Source organism: Rhea pennata, chromosome 1, assembly GCF_028389875.1.
Source record: "Rhea pennata isolate bPtePen1 chromosome 1, bPtePen1.pri, whole genome shotgun sequence".
NCBI classification, from domain to species: domain Eukaryota; kingdom Metazoa; phylum Chordata; class Aves; order Rheiformes; family Rheidae; genus Rhea; species Rhea pennata.
In genome coordinates, this window is record NC_084663.1 from 133,810,410 (window position 1) to 133,828,786 (window position 18,377).

At 39.5% G+C, this 18,377-nt stretch overlaps 2 protein-coding genes across 2 annotated transcripts in view; both read left to right on the plus strand.

The window, feature by feature from the left end:
- Positions 1 to 8,183, plus strand: part of ADGRG2 (adhesion G protein-coupled receptor G2) — a 50,542-nt gene extending 42,359 nt beyond the window's left edge. Inside the window, 3 exon segments of the mRNA XM_062574224.1 lie at positions 1,752 to 1,853; positions 2,539 to 2,691; positions 7,728 to 8,183. Coding sequence (XP_062430208.1) covers positions 1,752 to 1,853; positions 2,539 to 2,691; positions 7,728 to 7,912 — 440 coding nt within the window. The 3' untranslated portion in view covers positions 7,913 to 8,183.
- Positions 8,184 to 11,998: 3,815 nt separating this feature from the next.
- Positions 11,999 to 18,377, plus strand: part of PHKA2 (phosphorylase kinase regulatory subunit alpha 2) — a 46,912-nt gene continuing 40,533 nt past the window's right edge. The window contains exons 1-2 of the mRNA XM_062600836.1: positions 11,999 to 12,155; positions 18,010 to 18,168. Of these exons, the coding sequence (XP_062456820.1) occupies positions 12,078 to 12,155; positions 18,010 to 18,168 (237 nt within the window). The 5' untranslated portion in view covers positions 11,999 to 12,077. The remainder of the gene's footprint in view (positions 12,156 to 18,009; positions 18,169 to 18,377) is intronic.

Below are 18,377 nucleotides of genomic sequence, written 5' to 3' on the forward strand. Positions count from 1 at the left end.
CTGTTGTGTATAATGTAATGAACAAAAATTTTGAAAAGGGTACTTTTTTCAACAACTAAGAGGTAATTTTGGTACATTTTTTAATGTTAATTAAATTAGAGATGATACTACTTCCCTCTGATCATATATTTATCATAATATTAGATGAATATAAAATATAACACACATATGTAGTATAACAATATTATAATTATGCACACTATATGACAGGAAAGCAGTCTACTATTTATAATATATTTATATTTATAAATATTAGAATTTTATAAATGTATACAAACCAGACACCACTGGAAGTAACTGTCTGTCTCTAGTCAGTGGAATTACTATAACTATTCAGTTAGTGTAAGTGTTCGCATTAGTGTAGTGAAAATTGTATTACTTCTCAGCTTATCACTCTAAGGCTTAGATGTGAGGTCGGACATTCAGCAAAGGGCCATTGAGACAGGCAAGGCTGCAGCATCTCGAAGTGAGCTGAGAATGGTATTTAGTACTGAGGTAGCTAAGTAGTACCAAGGTTGGGCTTCACAACTACAGAATTGCTGTGCACCAGAATGCCAAACACAGCTAATTAAGAGCAGTGCAGCATATGCTCTTGTCACCTCGTAGACTAGGGGCCTTCATGATCCTGACTTTCAGGGCCTCAAGCCCACAAACAGGCTGTTTATCCAGGCACTTGTGGATGTTTATCCAGGCACTCTGGGATGTCTGTTTTTGCACTTCAAACGTTCTTGACTAGGAGGAAGTCTGTAGGCATGCAGCTTGGCAAAGGCAGTGATGCTACACTGCACATATCCAAAAGCAGAGTTTCAGGTACTGTAAAAGCTTTAACATAGAACTGTAGGCATCTATGGTACCTCAGGTATCTTCACATTTCTGAATTGTCCTACACAAGTTAGGATCCAAACTTCTGCTTAAGTGGCACTTCAGTTGCTTAGATGACGGGCTAGATGGTTTTCCAGAGAGATTAGAGCAGTTAAAATCGCAGTCCAGTATATATGCCTCTCTCCTATTTGATAGGCAGATTTTTGTGGATCTTACTGTTTGATAAGTAAGGGGTTGAACCTGCATTTCCCCAGCCTTGGCCTTGTATAGGATTGTGTGGACCTAACACAGGGCTGTAGAGTCCATGTGGCTGCAGCGTAATCTGTTCTGTGAGCCTAAGTTCTACTCTTGCTCAGCTTTAAGTTAGATACTGGGTAAATCCTGATATTAAAAATAATAAAGGTGAATAAATCCTATTGACCTAATTAACCTTATTGCTAGTGTTCCAAAATAATATTTGAAAATGAAACGGAGCATTTGAAAAGAACAACACTTAATTACCTTTAAAAATTTTTCCTGAAAGCCAAAGTTAAGAAAGATACTAAGCAATATAAAGATGTAAATAATCTCTCACAGTGGGATTTTCAAAAACACATCTATGCTGAACTGTACCAAAAGGCTTCAGTAAGGCTTCAGTAAGGTTCAGTATTCACAGAATTTTTCCCTTCTTATTTGAAAGTATGAAATTCTGTGGATTTTGGTTACATTTATTCTTCTTCCATTTGTGTGTATGATACCTATCATCTAAGTGCAAGGGAAAAATATTCCTAAGTATTCAAAGTTGTGAAAGGTGTCATTAACTTTGATTAGAACTTGAAAACAACAAACAACAGAAAACTTTTTGGATATAATACATATTAATACATTATTTATTAAGAAGTAGCAAAAAATCTATTTGGGAACATCCTCTGATATTTACCACTTTGCAGGGTTCTTCATTTTTATCTTCTATTGTGTAACAAAGGAAAACGTTCGCAAACAGTGGAGAAGATATCTTTGTTGTGGGAAATTCAGGCTAGCTGAAAACTCTGGTAATTATGAAAACTTTCTTTTACCTTTGGATGATTGTGCTTAGTGCTTAAGTCCGTAGCGTTTTGCATACTTATTATTATCCAATAAACCATATTGCTGTAGTTCCAGGCCTAATTTATTGCCCTAGATGTAATAAACCTCTAAAACTACCCTCTTTAAATGCTGCATTTTATTCAGTCCTTACATGCTGTTGCACTAAGCTGTTAACTGCAGTGGACCTTTTCCTGGGTTTATAGGTATGCTTTTGCAGAAGACCACGGACTGTGATTAGGTACCATAAGATTTGTTCTAGCTTCTGAGTCACATGTAGTTTGGTCAGTGACTTCAGCAAAAGCAAGAGAAGAATAGTTCCAACAAAAAAAATGTAAATGGGGTTTTGGTTATTTTGTTATTCAGTACTTGACTTATTATAAAGCTATGTATTTTTCATATGCTTTAATCGCAGGGCTGACTGTTCTTTAGTTACTGGCAATCTTTGACCTGGTCTACAGTCATAAAACTATGGCTGCTTGCTTGCTGAATTGAAGAAAATGAAATTCTTAAGAGAATATTATTCAAACTGTAATACTGTGGGGAGAGTTGGGAAAGCCATGCTGTTATTTTATTTCATTTGCATTATTAGCTATATTTTTGTATTTTGCTTTTATGAATTGCACTATTTTCTGTAACATGTATCTACCATAGACTGGAGTAGAACTGCTACTAATGGTTTAAAGAAGCAGACTGTAAATCAAGGAGTATCCAGTTCTTCCAATTCATTACAATCAAACAGTAACTCCACTAATTCTACAACACTGCTAATGAACAATGATTATTCAGTGCATGCAAATGGCAATGGTATGTATAATGCAAAATAGTCTTTCTCAAACTATTTTCCTTCTTTTTTTAAAACAACAGTTTTATGCTCTGTCATGCTAATTTAAAGTGAATTGCTGATCAAATATTATTCATAAATACAGGATCAAAATGTTCAGGATGTCATCACAAATTATGCTACACTTGCATTTTAGGTCTATACACAGAGTTGTGAAATAACCATTTCTCCTACTCAGTAAGAACTGCTGATTTATATATTGAATTGTATGTAACGTTCATTATTAGAGCAATTACTGATCAAAAGCTGATGTTAACACCTTTCTTGTCACCTGAAGATACTACTATAAACCTTAAGCATGTTTTAAACCATTTTTTGTTTAAACCTTACTAAAATAAACATTAGAGAAGAAAGAAATGTAAGACAATCAGTGAAGATTATTTAAAAGTATTAAAGTAAGCAGGTAGATGGTAATGTGAGGAAGAAATTCTACTGACATAAATGGAAAACTCACATGGAAGCTTCTTACTGAGGAGAGAAGAGGGAAAAATGGAGACTATAAAGTCACCTTAGTGAAGAGACCACTGCTGAGAGGGCTGCCTCCCTGTTGGCCAGAAAGTAAGCATTAAAGCTGAACAGCTCTATATCTCTTTATTTCCCTTGGGTACTTTTACAGATACTTTACCCTAACAGAGGTATATCTTTATGTTGCAGGAAACAACTTTTCAAAAATAAAACGTCCCCATCCCAACTGTCTTCTGAGCTGTTATCCTCTGCTTGGTTCCTGAGAAGTGGAAAGGCCAGTGCACGCAGCACTCCGATCTGTGACTCATCTACTGAGAAAATAAGATGTGAATCTCCAATGAATGTACTCATTAAAAAATGAACTTTTTGCAATGGACATAATCTCAAGTAAAGCATGATTACTGCTGCTGATCTGAGCTCTCAGTAGAGATGCTCACTTTTCCAAAGAGAAAAATAATTCTGTAATGTAGAAAAGCCTAAGCTGAGCAAACCTTACAGGACATTAGTCCTGCACCCCTAGTTTATTTCTCCCAGTTGATCAAGAATTGATGCTAAGACGCCAAGCTACCAGCTGCGTTGTTTAGTATGAAATTGTAGAACAAGCACAAGTGGCTATGTTGTCCTCGTTTCCTGGCATGATCTTTTAGAAAAAACAGATAATCAACTGGAAAATACAACAGTCACTCAGACGTACAGAGTAAAAGCTATTGAATTCATATGTGCTGTCCCTTTGTGTGTTATTGTCCAGTTGGATGTGTGAGATGAATAACATAAAGAAACCACAAGACTCCAAGACATGTTCTTTTAATGGCATTTGGACGTGCCCTGAATAGCTGTACAAATTAATTGAGCTTGTAAAATTAGTTCCTTTTTTTTGTCACGCCCTTATAAAACCTCCTCTGTTTGCATACTTCATGATACAATAGAATTATACTTTGTATCTAACAAACCAGTTCCCAGACAAGAAACAAAGCAATAACTCGTACTATCATCAAAGACAAATCAAGGTGATATTTATAGGGGGGAGTAATATCTTTCAAAGAGATAAATTTTCAGGAGCAAAAGCCTGCATGTCTTGGAAGGTATATTAGTTACTCTGATATTTAGAGTTATATACTTACACCTGTTAATTACTCCAACAGAAAATATCACTTCTCCCTACATTTGCCATGCTTATACTTTTGCACCATCACAGCTACAAAAGCATTTTGACTACTTTGCCTAACAAAAAGAAAGCTAGCACAGATGTTTTATTAAACTTATGTTTTGCAGCAGCTGAGTGGATGGGCCTATTATGGCTTTCCAGAACAAGTTGTTATTGATGTGGATAGTACTTTGGAATGAGATGCAAAACTAATCATTTAAATAGTTGTATAGTCCTAATCTTGTGTCTTGTATTCCTGTTCTGTCTAATACTGAGCTATAAAAATTCATGGTTTATTCAAATGTTTAGATCTTTCCAGTGTGAGGGTCTGTGTATATGTTGACCCAGCAGCTTCTCAGATGCATGCAGTGGAAAGAACTTGGAGTGCTGAAATATACATGGGGGACTCCAAGATAACTGACCTCATCTCCACTTATATTTTATTGCATATTTTGAGTGCTGTGAACCATGTACCACATCTCCCATTCGTATCAAAAGGGCTGTTTGATACAAACTAGCAGTTTGTTTGACCAAAAGATTCCTTCTTTGAACTTCTAGGTCTTGAGGGCTTCCAGGAAGATGTCTATACTGATGCTTGCATAGACTTGTCCTCCTGGGAAGGTTCTTTGAGACAATTTCTTACACTTAATCTCCCCAAAATGAGGCAGTTGTGTCTGAGAAGAGCTGGACAAATGCCCCCAAGGTAACTGTCTGGTTAGATAGGTCAGGCTAGTGTTAGATAAGAACATACGACTTTCCAATTGATGGTGCCTGATCCTCTGCTCTCACAGCTAGGAATATAAAATAATACTTCAATATTTTGTATTTTTTTTTAAAAAAAAGAAGCATACTACAAAAGAAAGCACTCTTGAAAATGAGATCTATGTCATAGGTGTATTAAGCTGTAAGTGCTTTTGGCCTCACTACTTCCACGGAAATGCTGTTCCAGACAGAATTGAATGAGTTGCCATGGTAAGTTTAGGATATTTGTACAGTCTGTGGCTCTCCTTGCCTAACAGATTGTGTAACTTGATCTTTTCATAATATATGAACACTCCTTGTTTTCTGTTCTTCTTTGACAGGTTTTCATGTTTGGGAAACTCCCACTAGGTATTGCATGGCTGAACCTGCAGATTCTGTCCCTGAGGAACAGAACTGACCTTTCTGAATTTGTTCATAGAATAAGCTTATTTTCTCTGCAGATTCTGCCCTTACAATAGGGCTTAGCTATTTTGAACATCTCTTCTAAAACAGATCAACTGCGGTCAGGCAGGGGCTAAAACCCTTAAAAATGTACAATTAAAGTGTCAGCAGGGATGGTATTTTCTGTCCTTTACTCTTACATGATTTGAATTGATCAACAAAGCTCTTCTGCTTATTTTACCTTGTTTACATTTGTACATGTTTTAGTGCTTGATGGCCTTTTACCTTCAACTTTGTGTTTAAAAAGTTTTGCATACTCTGAGGGGGTATGCATATGCTGCTTCCTTTTTGCAGGTCCAGTGGCAGCTCAGTCACTTAGCATGGAGTTGTAACTCTTTTTTTGACAACTGCCTCTGCAAACTCACTCCCTTAAACTCCCATCCTGAGATATTCAGGTTTAGTCATATGCAGTGTATTTTCAAAATGATAGTAACCTTTGTCAGCTAGAAATATATGTTCATATTTTTTATTTTAAAAAATGCTGACTCTCATTCCAAAGTAAAGCTTACAAATGAGGTTTTGATGTAGCTCATTCACTGACATCTGCTTGAGTCAGTAAGAAAACTGCTGAAAGGTATAAAGTCTGCCTAAAGTGAGGTATTAGTCTGTAGAGGAACTGGTTGAGTAGACTGATATGTAAACCTGTGTGCTTGGGGGCTCTGCCCCAAGCAAAGAGAGAAGACAAGTCTAGCCCAGTCACTGCAGAACCCTTTCTCCAGGAAAAAGTGCAGAGGAGGGAAGTCACCTGATACTCCTCTGGTGACTTCAACAAGAAATGGTTAAAGAGGATCCTATAATGCAGCTTTGCCCCTCCTGGATGGGTTGTTCAGAAGACTGAAGTAGTAAGAGGATGAAAGGGGAAGGCACACCCATAGCAGGATTCTGCTCCAGGATACCTGAGATACTTGATGGACTCAGTTCAGATCTGCTAGAGGAGGGATCAGATTTCTGTCCTTGTGATGAAACTTCTCTCACTGCCTAGAGATTTTCTGCTAGTATTTTTGGTCTTTCCAAAGGCATAAACTGCAGGCAGTTTCTACATTTAGTGTCTTCTCTTTTCAACAAAGTTAACACTAGGCCACAGTGATGATGTTTGTGTGTTCACTACTGGGAATACCAACACAAGTAGCAAACTTGGATGGTTTATTTTTTGTTAATGCTGTTTCTAGTATAAATGACAGGTCTGTGTCTGTGTTTGTGAATTCATTTCTCAGTAGTGTTTAACAAAATGATTCCCTCTGTAAATAATCTTAATTCTAGTTTTTGTTTCCCCATCATGATATGCCTTACAGGTTACCCCCATTCAGGCTTAGATGGCAAGAATGTTAATATTTCATTTTCTTTGGATATAAAACATGGTAGTTTTGAGGTATGAATGAATTCTGCAAATTAGTTTTGAATGCAATATGTAACAAAACTCTTAAAAGACCTAGGTATTAGTAGATGTACATACATGATATCAGTATCCTTGCAGATCTTTTAAACTGGCCTATTTTGCAAAAGAAAGAAAAAAAGAAAAATCCACTTAGAACCATTTGCATAAATATTTAAAATAAAAAAATATATAATTATCAACAAAATAGTTAGCATGTGATGCATGGAAGTAAGAGATTCCACTCAATAATTTAAGCATTTTGGGAGCTGGTATTCCGTTTCTTTAATAGGCTGCGATCAGCACTGGTATTACATGTGCTCACTGTAGATTCATGAAATATGGAAGATACTCAATCCAACAGTCATTGGATTTAGGCCATATTCCAATTATCATCCAAGAATAAATGCTGCAAGCTTAGTGCCTTTCAAAGGAAGAAAATATCCTTGTCTTCTCCAGCATTTTCATCTTTCAGACACAAGGAAGACATGAAAACATTTTTAAATTAGCTTTAACACAAAATAGAGAATTATTTGCATCTTACGTATTGAGATTTATTCCAAAATCAAACTTGCCCAACTTTAGAGAAATGCGACATTAGCTGTTTAAAATAAAAGATATAGTTTTACTGTTTGTAAAATATGCTGTTATATCCCAAAACTCTTACTGATTTCATATAGAAAACCATGTACAGAAAAATTGCCATTCTGAAATTTTTGCAGGAATAAAACTAAAGTGAATGTACTCCGTTTACTGACCGCAAAAGCATTGATTCTGAACTTTTTCTGACAGAGGATGCATTTTTGTTTCTACAGGCCATCTCTCCAGTGAGAAGAATGGTGTTTCATTCAGTGTACAGAATGGTGATGTGTGTCTCCATGATTTCTCAGGCAAACAAGTTGTATTTCAAGAAAAGGATGATGCAGGCAGTCAAAAAAGCCGTATCTCGCTGAGAAGGACTTCAAAGAGGGGAAGCCTAACTTTTATTGAGAAAATGTGATTTCCTTTTAAACAGTACATTGTTCTACTGTGTGAAGTACAGATTTACTTTAACAGTTTTACATAATGTGAGAAGACCAGAAACTGATTTTATTTAATCTATGATACTGGAACTTCAAGGCAGCCATGTAGTGGATTGACAAGGACAATTATTTAAAAAAAAAAAAAAGCTGCTGTTTAACAAGGTACTTCAGATTGTCGAATTATAGCTGGCACATTTCCATTTTGGTTCTTCATTGGAGTGTTTTGGGGTGTTTTTTTTTAAATTTAAAGGAAAGTTTTGCTTAGACTTTTTTCAGTACAACTGAGTTAGTTTAATATAGTACATAGTAATATTGTATAAATAGAGGAAATTACAATCTATACATTAAAAATGTTATCTACACAGTCTCCTTCAACTTTTTATAGATTATAGTTGCATATTCTATAGTGCTGTACATAAGCAAAAAAAATATGCCTATAAGCATCTTAGTGATACTTTTATATTTATTTCTTGTAATATAAATTTAAATATTCCTTTGTATAGAAAAATAATTGGTATTTTGTTTTAACTTTTATTATAGTTTGCAGATGCCTTTAATTGAAATAATTAATATTGATACAGAAGCTAATTTGTTCAGTAAGTGAAATCACTTACAGTGGTTTAAATATGTTCACTAGATACAGAACTGTAAGTATGAACACGATCAGTCTTGAACTTTAGTGGCTTCTTACTGCAATATGGAGGGATAGAGGCTGGGTATCATTAAAGCAGAGTGCCAAGAGCGAGGAAGTAATAAATAGAATAGACATTAGGTTATTAAATACATCTAAGTGATGTTAGTGGCTTGACTAAGTCAATGGGAATTTTTGCCATTGATTTCAGCAAGATCAGTATTTTATCTTCAGTGGTTGTTACAGAGACTAAACACATCTCTCATCTGATTAAACTCATCTGCAGTGATTAATTAGAGTAGTGTTACTTTCTAAAGAAAAGAAATACAGGATATAAATGCTAGCTGCTATATTTAGTAGCCAAGGAAACTGTTGGTTTTCTTGTATGGTTGCTTTTTTAAGGGGCATTTTGTGACCTTTAATGAATTTTTGTGCTTGTACTTTGGTCCTTGCTTGGCCAACCAAATTCTGAGGCCCTAGCTCAGTAAATTCCCAAAGCAAAATTTCATTCCTTTTGTGGAATTTGCCTCAGAAGGAGGGCTGGATTTTGGCTCTCTGTGCACAATAGCTGAAAGTAGGCAGAGCCCATATGATGTTGTGAAGGTTCTTCCCAGACAGAAATGACCTTTCGGACATAAGTGAGCATTGGTTGCGCACAGCCCTGACACAGTTGGGCAGCTCTTGACATTTTTTTTCTCCTTATGTTCTTAGACAAAGATTGAATGCTCCTGGAGCTCTTTGGCATGGGAGCAAGAGCTAGAAGAAGTCAGTGTCACACTGCAGTATGCCAGACCCTGTAAAGGGGATTATTTGAGGCAGACACATGCTGGAAGGTAGCAAGTGCTTGGCTTTCCCAGAGGACTCGGTAAGGAGCCCTGGAAACACTCTTCTCAGCAGAAAGCATCAGTTAAACCCCTCCTATCTGGGGCTCTGTTGTAGTTCAGCAATTGAACCTCTGAAGTGCTCAAACCATCTTGTGATTCTCTATGTAATGTACGGTTCCTTTGGTCACCTGTGCCTGAGACTACTCTGAATATGCTTTTAAAGTGAGAATTTCAAGTATTTGTTGTGTTTATTCACCAGGTTTTAACTACATGTTAAAAAAGATGGTACTAGAATGGTAGTAGTTGGAATGCATTTCTGTGAATGCTTTAACTTTTGGCTAATTGCCTTTGCACTGTTTCTTGTAAATTTATTTAATGTTCTTGTATTTATATTTTCAATTGTAAAAAATAATAAATTTGTAGCAAGTATAACACATAAGATATATAAACATTCTCTTTTAGATAAAATGTGTTGTTATTGTGGGCTGTTTTTACAATCCTTCAGATAAGAGCAAGAGAACGTAATTTCTTGGAGATAATGCTGACCTGGCCTTTGCATTTATTTTTTTCCACATCATACTGCATCTTTCATGGTTCTAGTAGCTGAGTTTTCATGGTTCTAGCAGAAAGAAGTTTGACGTAAGTCTGTCCAGTCAGTGCTTGCCCTGAACTCTGCTGAAGCTTTTTCCACAAGACTGCTATGAGCTAAAGTAGTAATTGAGTTTGGCTCCAATATGCTAAAAAGTATATTCCTCTCTTGCTGAACTGCTTATGGTCTTCCTTTGTTTTTATTTTTGCACCTCATTACATCCTAGGATTTTAAAATATTTTTATTCAATTTATCCCTAGGGAGAAGGAGCCTTTTCTTACTTTGCCATTTACAAGGATGCACACCTTTTAGTAAAATCTGCACCATCAGCAGTACATTATTTTAGCTCAGTGAATGGTCACCATCATAAACTACAGTTTTATAGCAGATTTTCATCTGAATTACCTCAACCTCTTTCCTAGGGAATGTATTTTTAAAAGTATGTGATTAAACAAGTTAGCGTGATGTGATTGACATGACTTTGAAGCTATTTTGCTTCCAGTCCCTGGTAGTTCATTTAAAGCTTAGCAAATATGAGCTAATATTATGGTCTGAAGAATACATATCCTGTGGTCTGCAAATTCTTGTGCACTGTTAGCAGTTTCACCTTGGCAGGCCATAGCCCAGTGAGAGCTGCAACCCCTTGCCAGAAAAGTGAGTAAAATTCAGTGCATCAGCTGGTGGTTGCAGTGGTACCTCAGGGATGTCAGTACAGCTTAGTCATAGATAAACAGCACGTGGTGCACAGCTGGCACCACCTTGCTCAGCAAATCTGCTGAGTCCTTGTGCTCTTCTCTGTTGACCTCTGTGGTCCAGAGCAGTGCCCTGAGGCTGTAAGCCCCTGCAGGGTTAGCGGGAGAGTGAGCTGGACCGTGTTTGGGGGTTGCGCAGCCGTCCCTGGCTTATTAACTGAATCGCAACAGGCGCATTCAGGTAGACGCGGTCAATGCACGTCCGACCACTGCCCTGTCCCCAGTCCTGCTGTACAGAACCACAACTGAAGGAAGAGGTCTTTCCTTAAGACTGTTTTCTCTACCCTGGTTGTCAGTTTTGCAGTCAATGAGGTAATCATGGCAAAAAAAAAAAAAAAAAACAAAAAAAAAAACACCCTTCTTAATGTTGTAATTTCACATGGAGGGGGGAAACTAGAAAAAGCCAGAATCCTTCCTAAAGCCTGAGCAGATCTTGTAACCTTCAGCCAGTCTGAAGCATCCTTTCTGCACCTCAGCACCCACCCACATCTACAACTGTTTTTCCCATGTTGCCAGGAGGACTGAAAGACTTCGCTGAAGATTATGCAACTGTGTGTTACACACATGCCTTTTTTAAAAAAAAAAGTCTTTGTAAAGCTTTTAAGGTTTAGTTCTCTTTGCCTGACTTCCCTTCTTTCTGCACGCTCCTGTCATACTCCTGTGAGTGAACTTTCTGCTGTAGCGTGAAACCAAGAGCCAGGCCTAAAGGCAAACTGGGTCAAAAACATGCATTTCCATTACACCCATCCCTGCTGAGGGCCAGGGAGAACAACGGATTCATTGACATCTGAGCTCCATAAACCTTGTTTTTTTATTAATTTAGAAGCTAAAAGCTGGTTTGTGAAGACACCTGATAAAGTCTTGCATTTTTTTGACTTCCAGCCTAACATCGCAAAATATTATTTTTTCAGGCTAAAAAAAATGAAAAAAAAAAAAAAAAGCAAGCTTTCAGTAGATGCCCTAGCTTTTGCATTTGCTCTTTCAAAGTTACGCAGAAGGATTTATCAAATCGCCTGTACTTTTGACAATTTAGCCCGACCTTTGGTGCTCCTTGGGTCACGGCAGCAGATGCTTCAGAAAAGCGGCGCTTCGGGCTTCAAAAACGCCCGCTGAAGGGAGGCGGCCCGGGCCCAGCCGCCTCCTGCCTCGGCCCCAGCCCGGGCTCCGCGGGCCTCTCCGCGGCGCTGCCGGACGCCGAAGGGGCGGTGCCGGCGCCGGCCCCGCCTCACGCCCGCCGCCATCTCCGGCCCGGCCGGTCCTGGGGGAGCGCGACGGGCGCCGGGGTCGGGCCGGGTGGATGAGGCGCGGAGCGGTGCCGCCTCCGCCGGCGGTGAGGACCGGGAGGCGATGAGGAGCCGCAGCAACTCGGGGGTGCGCCTGGACGGCTACGCCCGGCTGGTGCAGCGCACCATCCTGTGCCACCAGGTGAGGGCGGCGGGCGCTGCGGGGCCGCTGCGGGGAGCCGGGGGGCTGGAAGGGGCTGGGTGTCTTTGAGGGGGGCTGTGGGGGGCTGGGTGTCTTTGAGGGGGGCTGTGGGGAGCGGTGAGGAGATGGCGGGTTGTGGGGAGCTGGGTGTCTTTGAGGGAGCTGTGGGGGAGCTGGGTGTCTGTGGGGTTGCTGTGGGTCACTGTGAGAAACTGGGTGCCCGAGGGAGTGGGAAGCTGTGGGTCACTGTGAGGAGGCTGTGGGGAGCTGGCTGGCTGTCTTTGGGGGGGGGGGGCTGTGTGCCTGTGGGGGCCGTGGGGAGCCGTGGCCCCGCGGGCTCGTTGCGGAGGGTGCCCCCCACCCCATAGAGGTGCCATCAGTGGGGCGGCTGGAGAGAAACCCGCTGTGCTGCATCTGGTACCGCCGTGGGCCCGGGAGCGCGAGAAACCGGCAGCAAGGGCGCCACGGGAGCACGACCAGGTTATACAAGGCACTTGCGGAGGCAGGTGGAAGCAAGTATCTCACTTCTTGGGCAAATGGCTCCTCTTCATTTTTTGCACAAAAACTTAAGCAGCGCAGCTCTTCAGGGATGCTTGATAGTGGGTCACGTGAGAGTATGTGAGAGGCACGTGGGAATGCAGCGAGCTTGGGCGTTAAAGTAATCGTATTGTTTATAAAATACCCTCTCTCATGGTCACATTTTTTTTACATGCATGCATGCACACACAAACGTGTGTATCACTGTATTATAATTAAGTCCCAGCAGCATAGAGCTACATAGCAATGCCTTTGAAATATGTGTCTGTCAGCATCACCTCTCTGAAGGATTGAACCTAAAATAGAGCTGGGTTCATGGTGAGCAGCAGGCATAATTTGTCCAGTACATGTGTGCTGCAGTGCACGTCTGGCAGATTCCCGTCTCTGTCGTCCTGATATAACTTTACTGCTGCAATATTAATGTTAGTGGAATGAGTTATCTTGGTATTAGGCTGTCTAGGCTCTGGCTGCTTGTCTAACAGTGCTGCTTGGATATGTAAGCAGTGTAAGAATGAAGATGTCAGGCAACAAAAAATATACAGCAGGTGTCTGCTGTGTATTTTGGCTGCTGCACATGCATAAGCATGTAGCTTAGTACTCTCTGCTTAATGTGCCTGCCTCACCTGCAGCACATTCTGCAGTGTTGTGCTTTGAGGACAGGCACCTGCAGCACGCTCTGCAGTGTTGTGCTTCTGTTATAATAGTTCAGTATAGAAAGATGAGAGCAAGGATTATTTATTTATTTATTGCATGAATCGTTTCACAGATGTACTTACTGGTGAGAGTTACAAGAAACTGCAAGGCAATGAAAGAAAGGGTTAGGACTCAAATCTGCTTAGGTTAGAAATAATTTTGTCATTGACTGTGGTGGGCTCAAACTACATGCTTGTGGATTGAAGTTTTTCTGTAAGTTATTGTAAGCCCATTAGAAACAAATGGAAGGACACGGAAGTGGTGTGAGGAGAAAATTTTGCTCTCGCGCTGTTTTGGGATGTGGGAGACGCCTTGAGTTGTGCTCCTGTCTCTGCCTTTTGTCTGCTGGATGACCTTGGACAAGTTACTTAAATAGGACAACTACGGAAGGCACTGGAAATCTATCTGATGTGGTTGCTGATGGTAACCTTCATTAGAGGAGAGATGGGACCTGTAGGATCCAGAGATGAAACATGCTTCTTAAAAGTTATATGTTAATGATGTTGATATTAAACACTGATAAAAAGGGTAACTTAATAGCAACAAGTGCATTTATACCAGTGACCTGTAATTTTATAATTACTGGTTGCTATACTTGTATGTGTGTTCATGACTCAATGCCTTCTTTACCACTTGAGTGTTCAATGCAGGGAAGAAGTTTTTCAGGGAGAGGGAGAGAAAAGGGAAAGAAATAAATGAGTTTTGTGTGTGGAAAGCAGGTCACAGGATAGCAGGAACACAGGAGCTGGGAGCTACATCAGATTTGCTCAGTATTTGTCAGGGGAGCTGAGAGACAGCAGCTTCTAAAGTTGCTTCCTCACTGTTACAGAGAGCCTTCCTGGTTTCTTTCAGGACAAAGTCAAGGAGGTGAATTTAAACCATAAATTTGTCCTGGAACAGCTTGAAAGAGCAGCCAAAAGGCACTGAAGATGCCTCTGAGATACTATTTTTCAGCACAAGCTTGATGTAACTGTAACCTTGTACCTACCATCTACAGACCTGTCAGACATGCAGGTTTGGTGTGCTAGCTGGTATGCTATGAAGGAGAATGGTAAAGAGCTCACTCCAAGTGGTGTAGTTAGGAGAGCGCATAGACTGTTCAGCAGCTTGTTCCTTTGATTTTTAAAAAAAGGTGTTTAGTATGTCAAGGGTCAGGTATCTCAGCAGCAATAATAGATGTTCTTACATACATTTCAATTTTTCTAAACCAACATTATTTTAAAAGCAAATTTTAAACTGGAATGTGCATATATATGCTTGGAGGCAAACACATACAGAATATGAGACCAGACTCTTCACTGAGGTCAATGACAACTGGTTTCCCTTGTGCAGCACCTTGCAGGATTGGACCATAGCAAACTTTTTCTCGTTTTGAAAGCTTTGCATTTTGCTGATCAGTCCTTGAAGCATTCACAGTGATGGATGCAAACCTGTTAAAGGTTGCATGAAGAGACTAAGATCAAACTACTATGTCATGTCTCATGCCCTTGCATTGGTTATACTAGCCTGCTCTGGTATGTGATCTGCCTGCTGTGCATGTTCCGCTGGGCAGCTGGAGCTAGAAACATGTTTTGATACTATAGTGGAGCAAGCACTGAAGAGCCTGCCCAGAAGGGAAACTCGCAACTGCAGTAAGCAGTGTGAGTCCTTCCCTGTTAAATGTCTTCTTTCCTTGATGGCATGTGGCCTCAGGCACAGGTTCTTGTGCATTGTAAGAGTAGACATTTGAGAGAGCTGCAAGGTGCTTTAGCAGAGGATATAGGGTCTTTAAAAATACAGTACTGATAATGTCTGAAAATGCCCAGAATGGGATTTCAACACTCTCTGCTGTTGTCATGTTATATGATTGCTCTATTCGACACTCAAGTTTTATTCAAGAGTATTTTACTGTTATTTCTTGTGTGTTATCCTAGCTTACAGAGCTGTTGTCAGGTGTTTATTATGCTTGTTAATTTTGATGAGATAAGCAAAAATAGAGATCTTAAGGTAGGTCTATAAAATAGCAAAAATTAATGTCTATATACCCTTTAGGCATTGCTAGAGTACAGTAAGGGAAAAGAATATGAAGCTGATAAAGAAACAGCTTTGGGCTTACAAACTTACTGGTTACCCCACTTGTGTTCACACAAATAAACATGGATCAATGCAATGGGTGCAAATTAACATGCACTTTCAGCCGGATGGTGAACATGGCCTTACTTATATTGGTGCTCTGGTAAAACAACACTATTTTTGCACTTGTGTTACTGATGCTATTACTAGTGTCTGGTCCTCTGTATGAACTGGATTTTTGTGTCCAGACTAACAGATACACTTAAAAATAGAACTGGGCATGATACAACAGTTTAAAGTCGTAGTTCGGCAGACAGCTTTCCACTGCTATGGTCCCACATCACAGAGCCCATGGGCATCAGTAAAATTCTTTGGTCCATGGGTCTGTCTGCCCAGTGTAATTTACAGGATGAGGCCTACTCGACTTGTCCAGTTGGTAATCACAGTGCAGACGTAATGCTTTGAAGTATCTACTAAGCCAAAAGCCCTTTGGCATCCTTGCAGCTAAGTGCACTCAGTGTTTCTTCGTGTTATTTAGCCTCTTGTAAGGGTCATACTTTTTGTGTAGTATCAGCAAATAACAGAGGGAAAGAAGAACTGCAATTTTTAAAAGTAAGTACTCTTAAAAAAAAAAAAAAAAAACACAATTTTTAGTTACTCTGCTAACATTCTGAATGTTTATGGAAAGAAATGTATTAGTATTATCAGTCCATGAGAGCTAACCTTTATTCTGAGTTACAGTGTACCCTGAGAGCAGGGACCTTCATGCAGGGGAGCTAAAGGCACTGGAACAGTTTTAGCTGCTCCTGGGTGGATTTAATGCAGCCTCTTGAAGGCAGGCAGGTTCCTGGTGGCTGAATGGTGTTCAAATGCCTTGCATAGGCTATTTTTCTGGGATTTCCATCCTGGTACCTGGAGGCATTTTTTTTATTTTGCAGCTGGAGCTGTGCCTAGTGTGGAGAATAGAGAAAAACAAAATGTGGAGAATAGAGAAAAACAAAATGATCATTTCTCAGGTGGCAGGGGAATTTCTGTCAAGCTAGAGTTGCAGCTACACAGAAATTCTTTGTATTGTATGGGAGAGAGGGAAGCAAGCAAAGTGTCCTTTAAAAACACTGGAAATATGAGGTCTACCTTTCGAGATTATTGTTTTCTCCATGCAGGCTCAGCAAGGCTTAAGGCTACGCTGCTGAACTGGGAATGAGGTCTTTCTTTGGCTGTTCACTTGTTTTCTTTCTTTTTTTTTCTTTTTTCTTTTTTTCCCCTCCTTAGTTGTACTTTCCTGGTTCAAAAAGCTGTGTTTTAAGTTCTTCAGTTCTGTTTGGGCTCATATGTGATACTTTTCCTACTTATAAACTAGTAGGTGCTCCTGCTGCTACTCTTTGATATGTGAGCCTTAAGCTCAGGAATCATTTTTCAGGAGGTATGTGTACTTCTACCCCTAACAAACCATTAAACATCATTGTATTTAAACAATAATAATAATACTGATCATACCCAGTAATATATGTCAGTCTGTCACCCAAATCTTTGTTCAAATGTCTCATGCAAAGCCTAGGAAATTTCAGTTGCAGCTTTCCTCCTTGAAACTTCCTTCTTGTAAATAACTACAGAATAAATTGAGTGGAGCAATGTGTGGCAGAAATGAATAATTGTAAATGCATTTTTCTAAATTTTATTCCTTTTTATTAGCTGTCAAACCAGCTTCAGCAACTGCTGCTTGCTTACTCCGCTGAAGTTTGTTTTTTCAGCCACTGAAATTGGCTGTAAAGGCTCAATTTGACTGAAAACTCTATTGACTTTTGCCTCTCTACCACTTTTTTTTTCTTTTTGTAATGAAAAATGTACAATTGAGAAATACACTCTTAAAAGTTAGTGGTAATGAAGTGATAGGAATTAATTTTGAAATTGAAAATTTAAAAGTGATAGAGGGTTTGGGATGCAGGAGACTAATCAGTGTTCTGGTTTTCAGACAGCATTGATATTTTAAATACCACTGGTATTTATCTTTCTGTACATTTCCAGTGGAAGATATAAAAAGACTTTGCATGTATTAATGCATAAACTAAGTAGGTAAACAGAAATACTCTTTTTATATTTCCCAGGAGGGAAGTAGTGTTGTTTTTTTCTTACTTCCTCAGGGTTATGCCACAGACCAGTTACATAGACAAGAATAAATATCAGTTTCTAATTTTAACTGATTAAATTACCAGTACCCTACTTTCCTTCTATATATGTGAAAATTTAATTAATCTTTCCTCAGTGTATTTCAGATTCCACTCAGTAACTTAGCTAATCATCCTACGTGGATAAGGATATGCTGTAAGCTTTATAGCCTCATGTGTTAAAAGAAATTTTGTATTTCACTTGTGTGAATTTAGGAAACAAAGATTTGTCTTTCAACCTATTACAAAATTGCGAGCAGCCACAGTGTGTCATCAGTGTGAAATCATCTTTGACTCTTTCTTGGCTTTGTTACAAAGAATACAGATATGGAAAGCACTGCTACATCTTAATGGATGGGATTTCAGATAATAACGCTTGTCTTTGTTATTCATTCTGCTGTGGTTAGAATCCAGTTACAGGGCTGCTTTCAGCCAGTACGCACCATAAGGATGCTTGGGTACGGGACAACATCTACAGCATCCTGGCTGTGTGGGGACTGGGGATGGCTTATCGGAAGAATGCGGATCGGGATGAGGATAAGGCCAAAGCCTATGAACTTGAGCAGGTATGTCAAAGTTCTGCATAAACCTCTTATGTTTAGTTTTTTTTTCCATAAGACAGCAGTTTTGAATGGTGTATTTGCATTGCTGTCATGCCTAGGAGGTGGCAGGGCTTTCCATATGTGTGTCCTTAGGTGGATAAAAAGATCAGAGGGTCATTCAGCTGTTTATAGATGGCTCTTGGGAAAGGATTTGTCCTGCCTGACAAGGATAT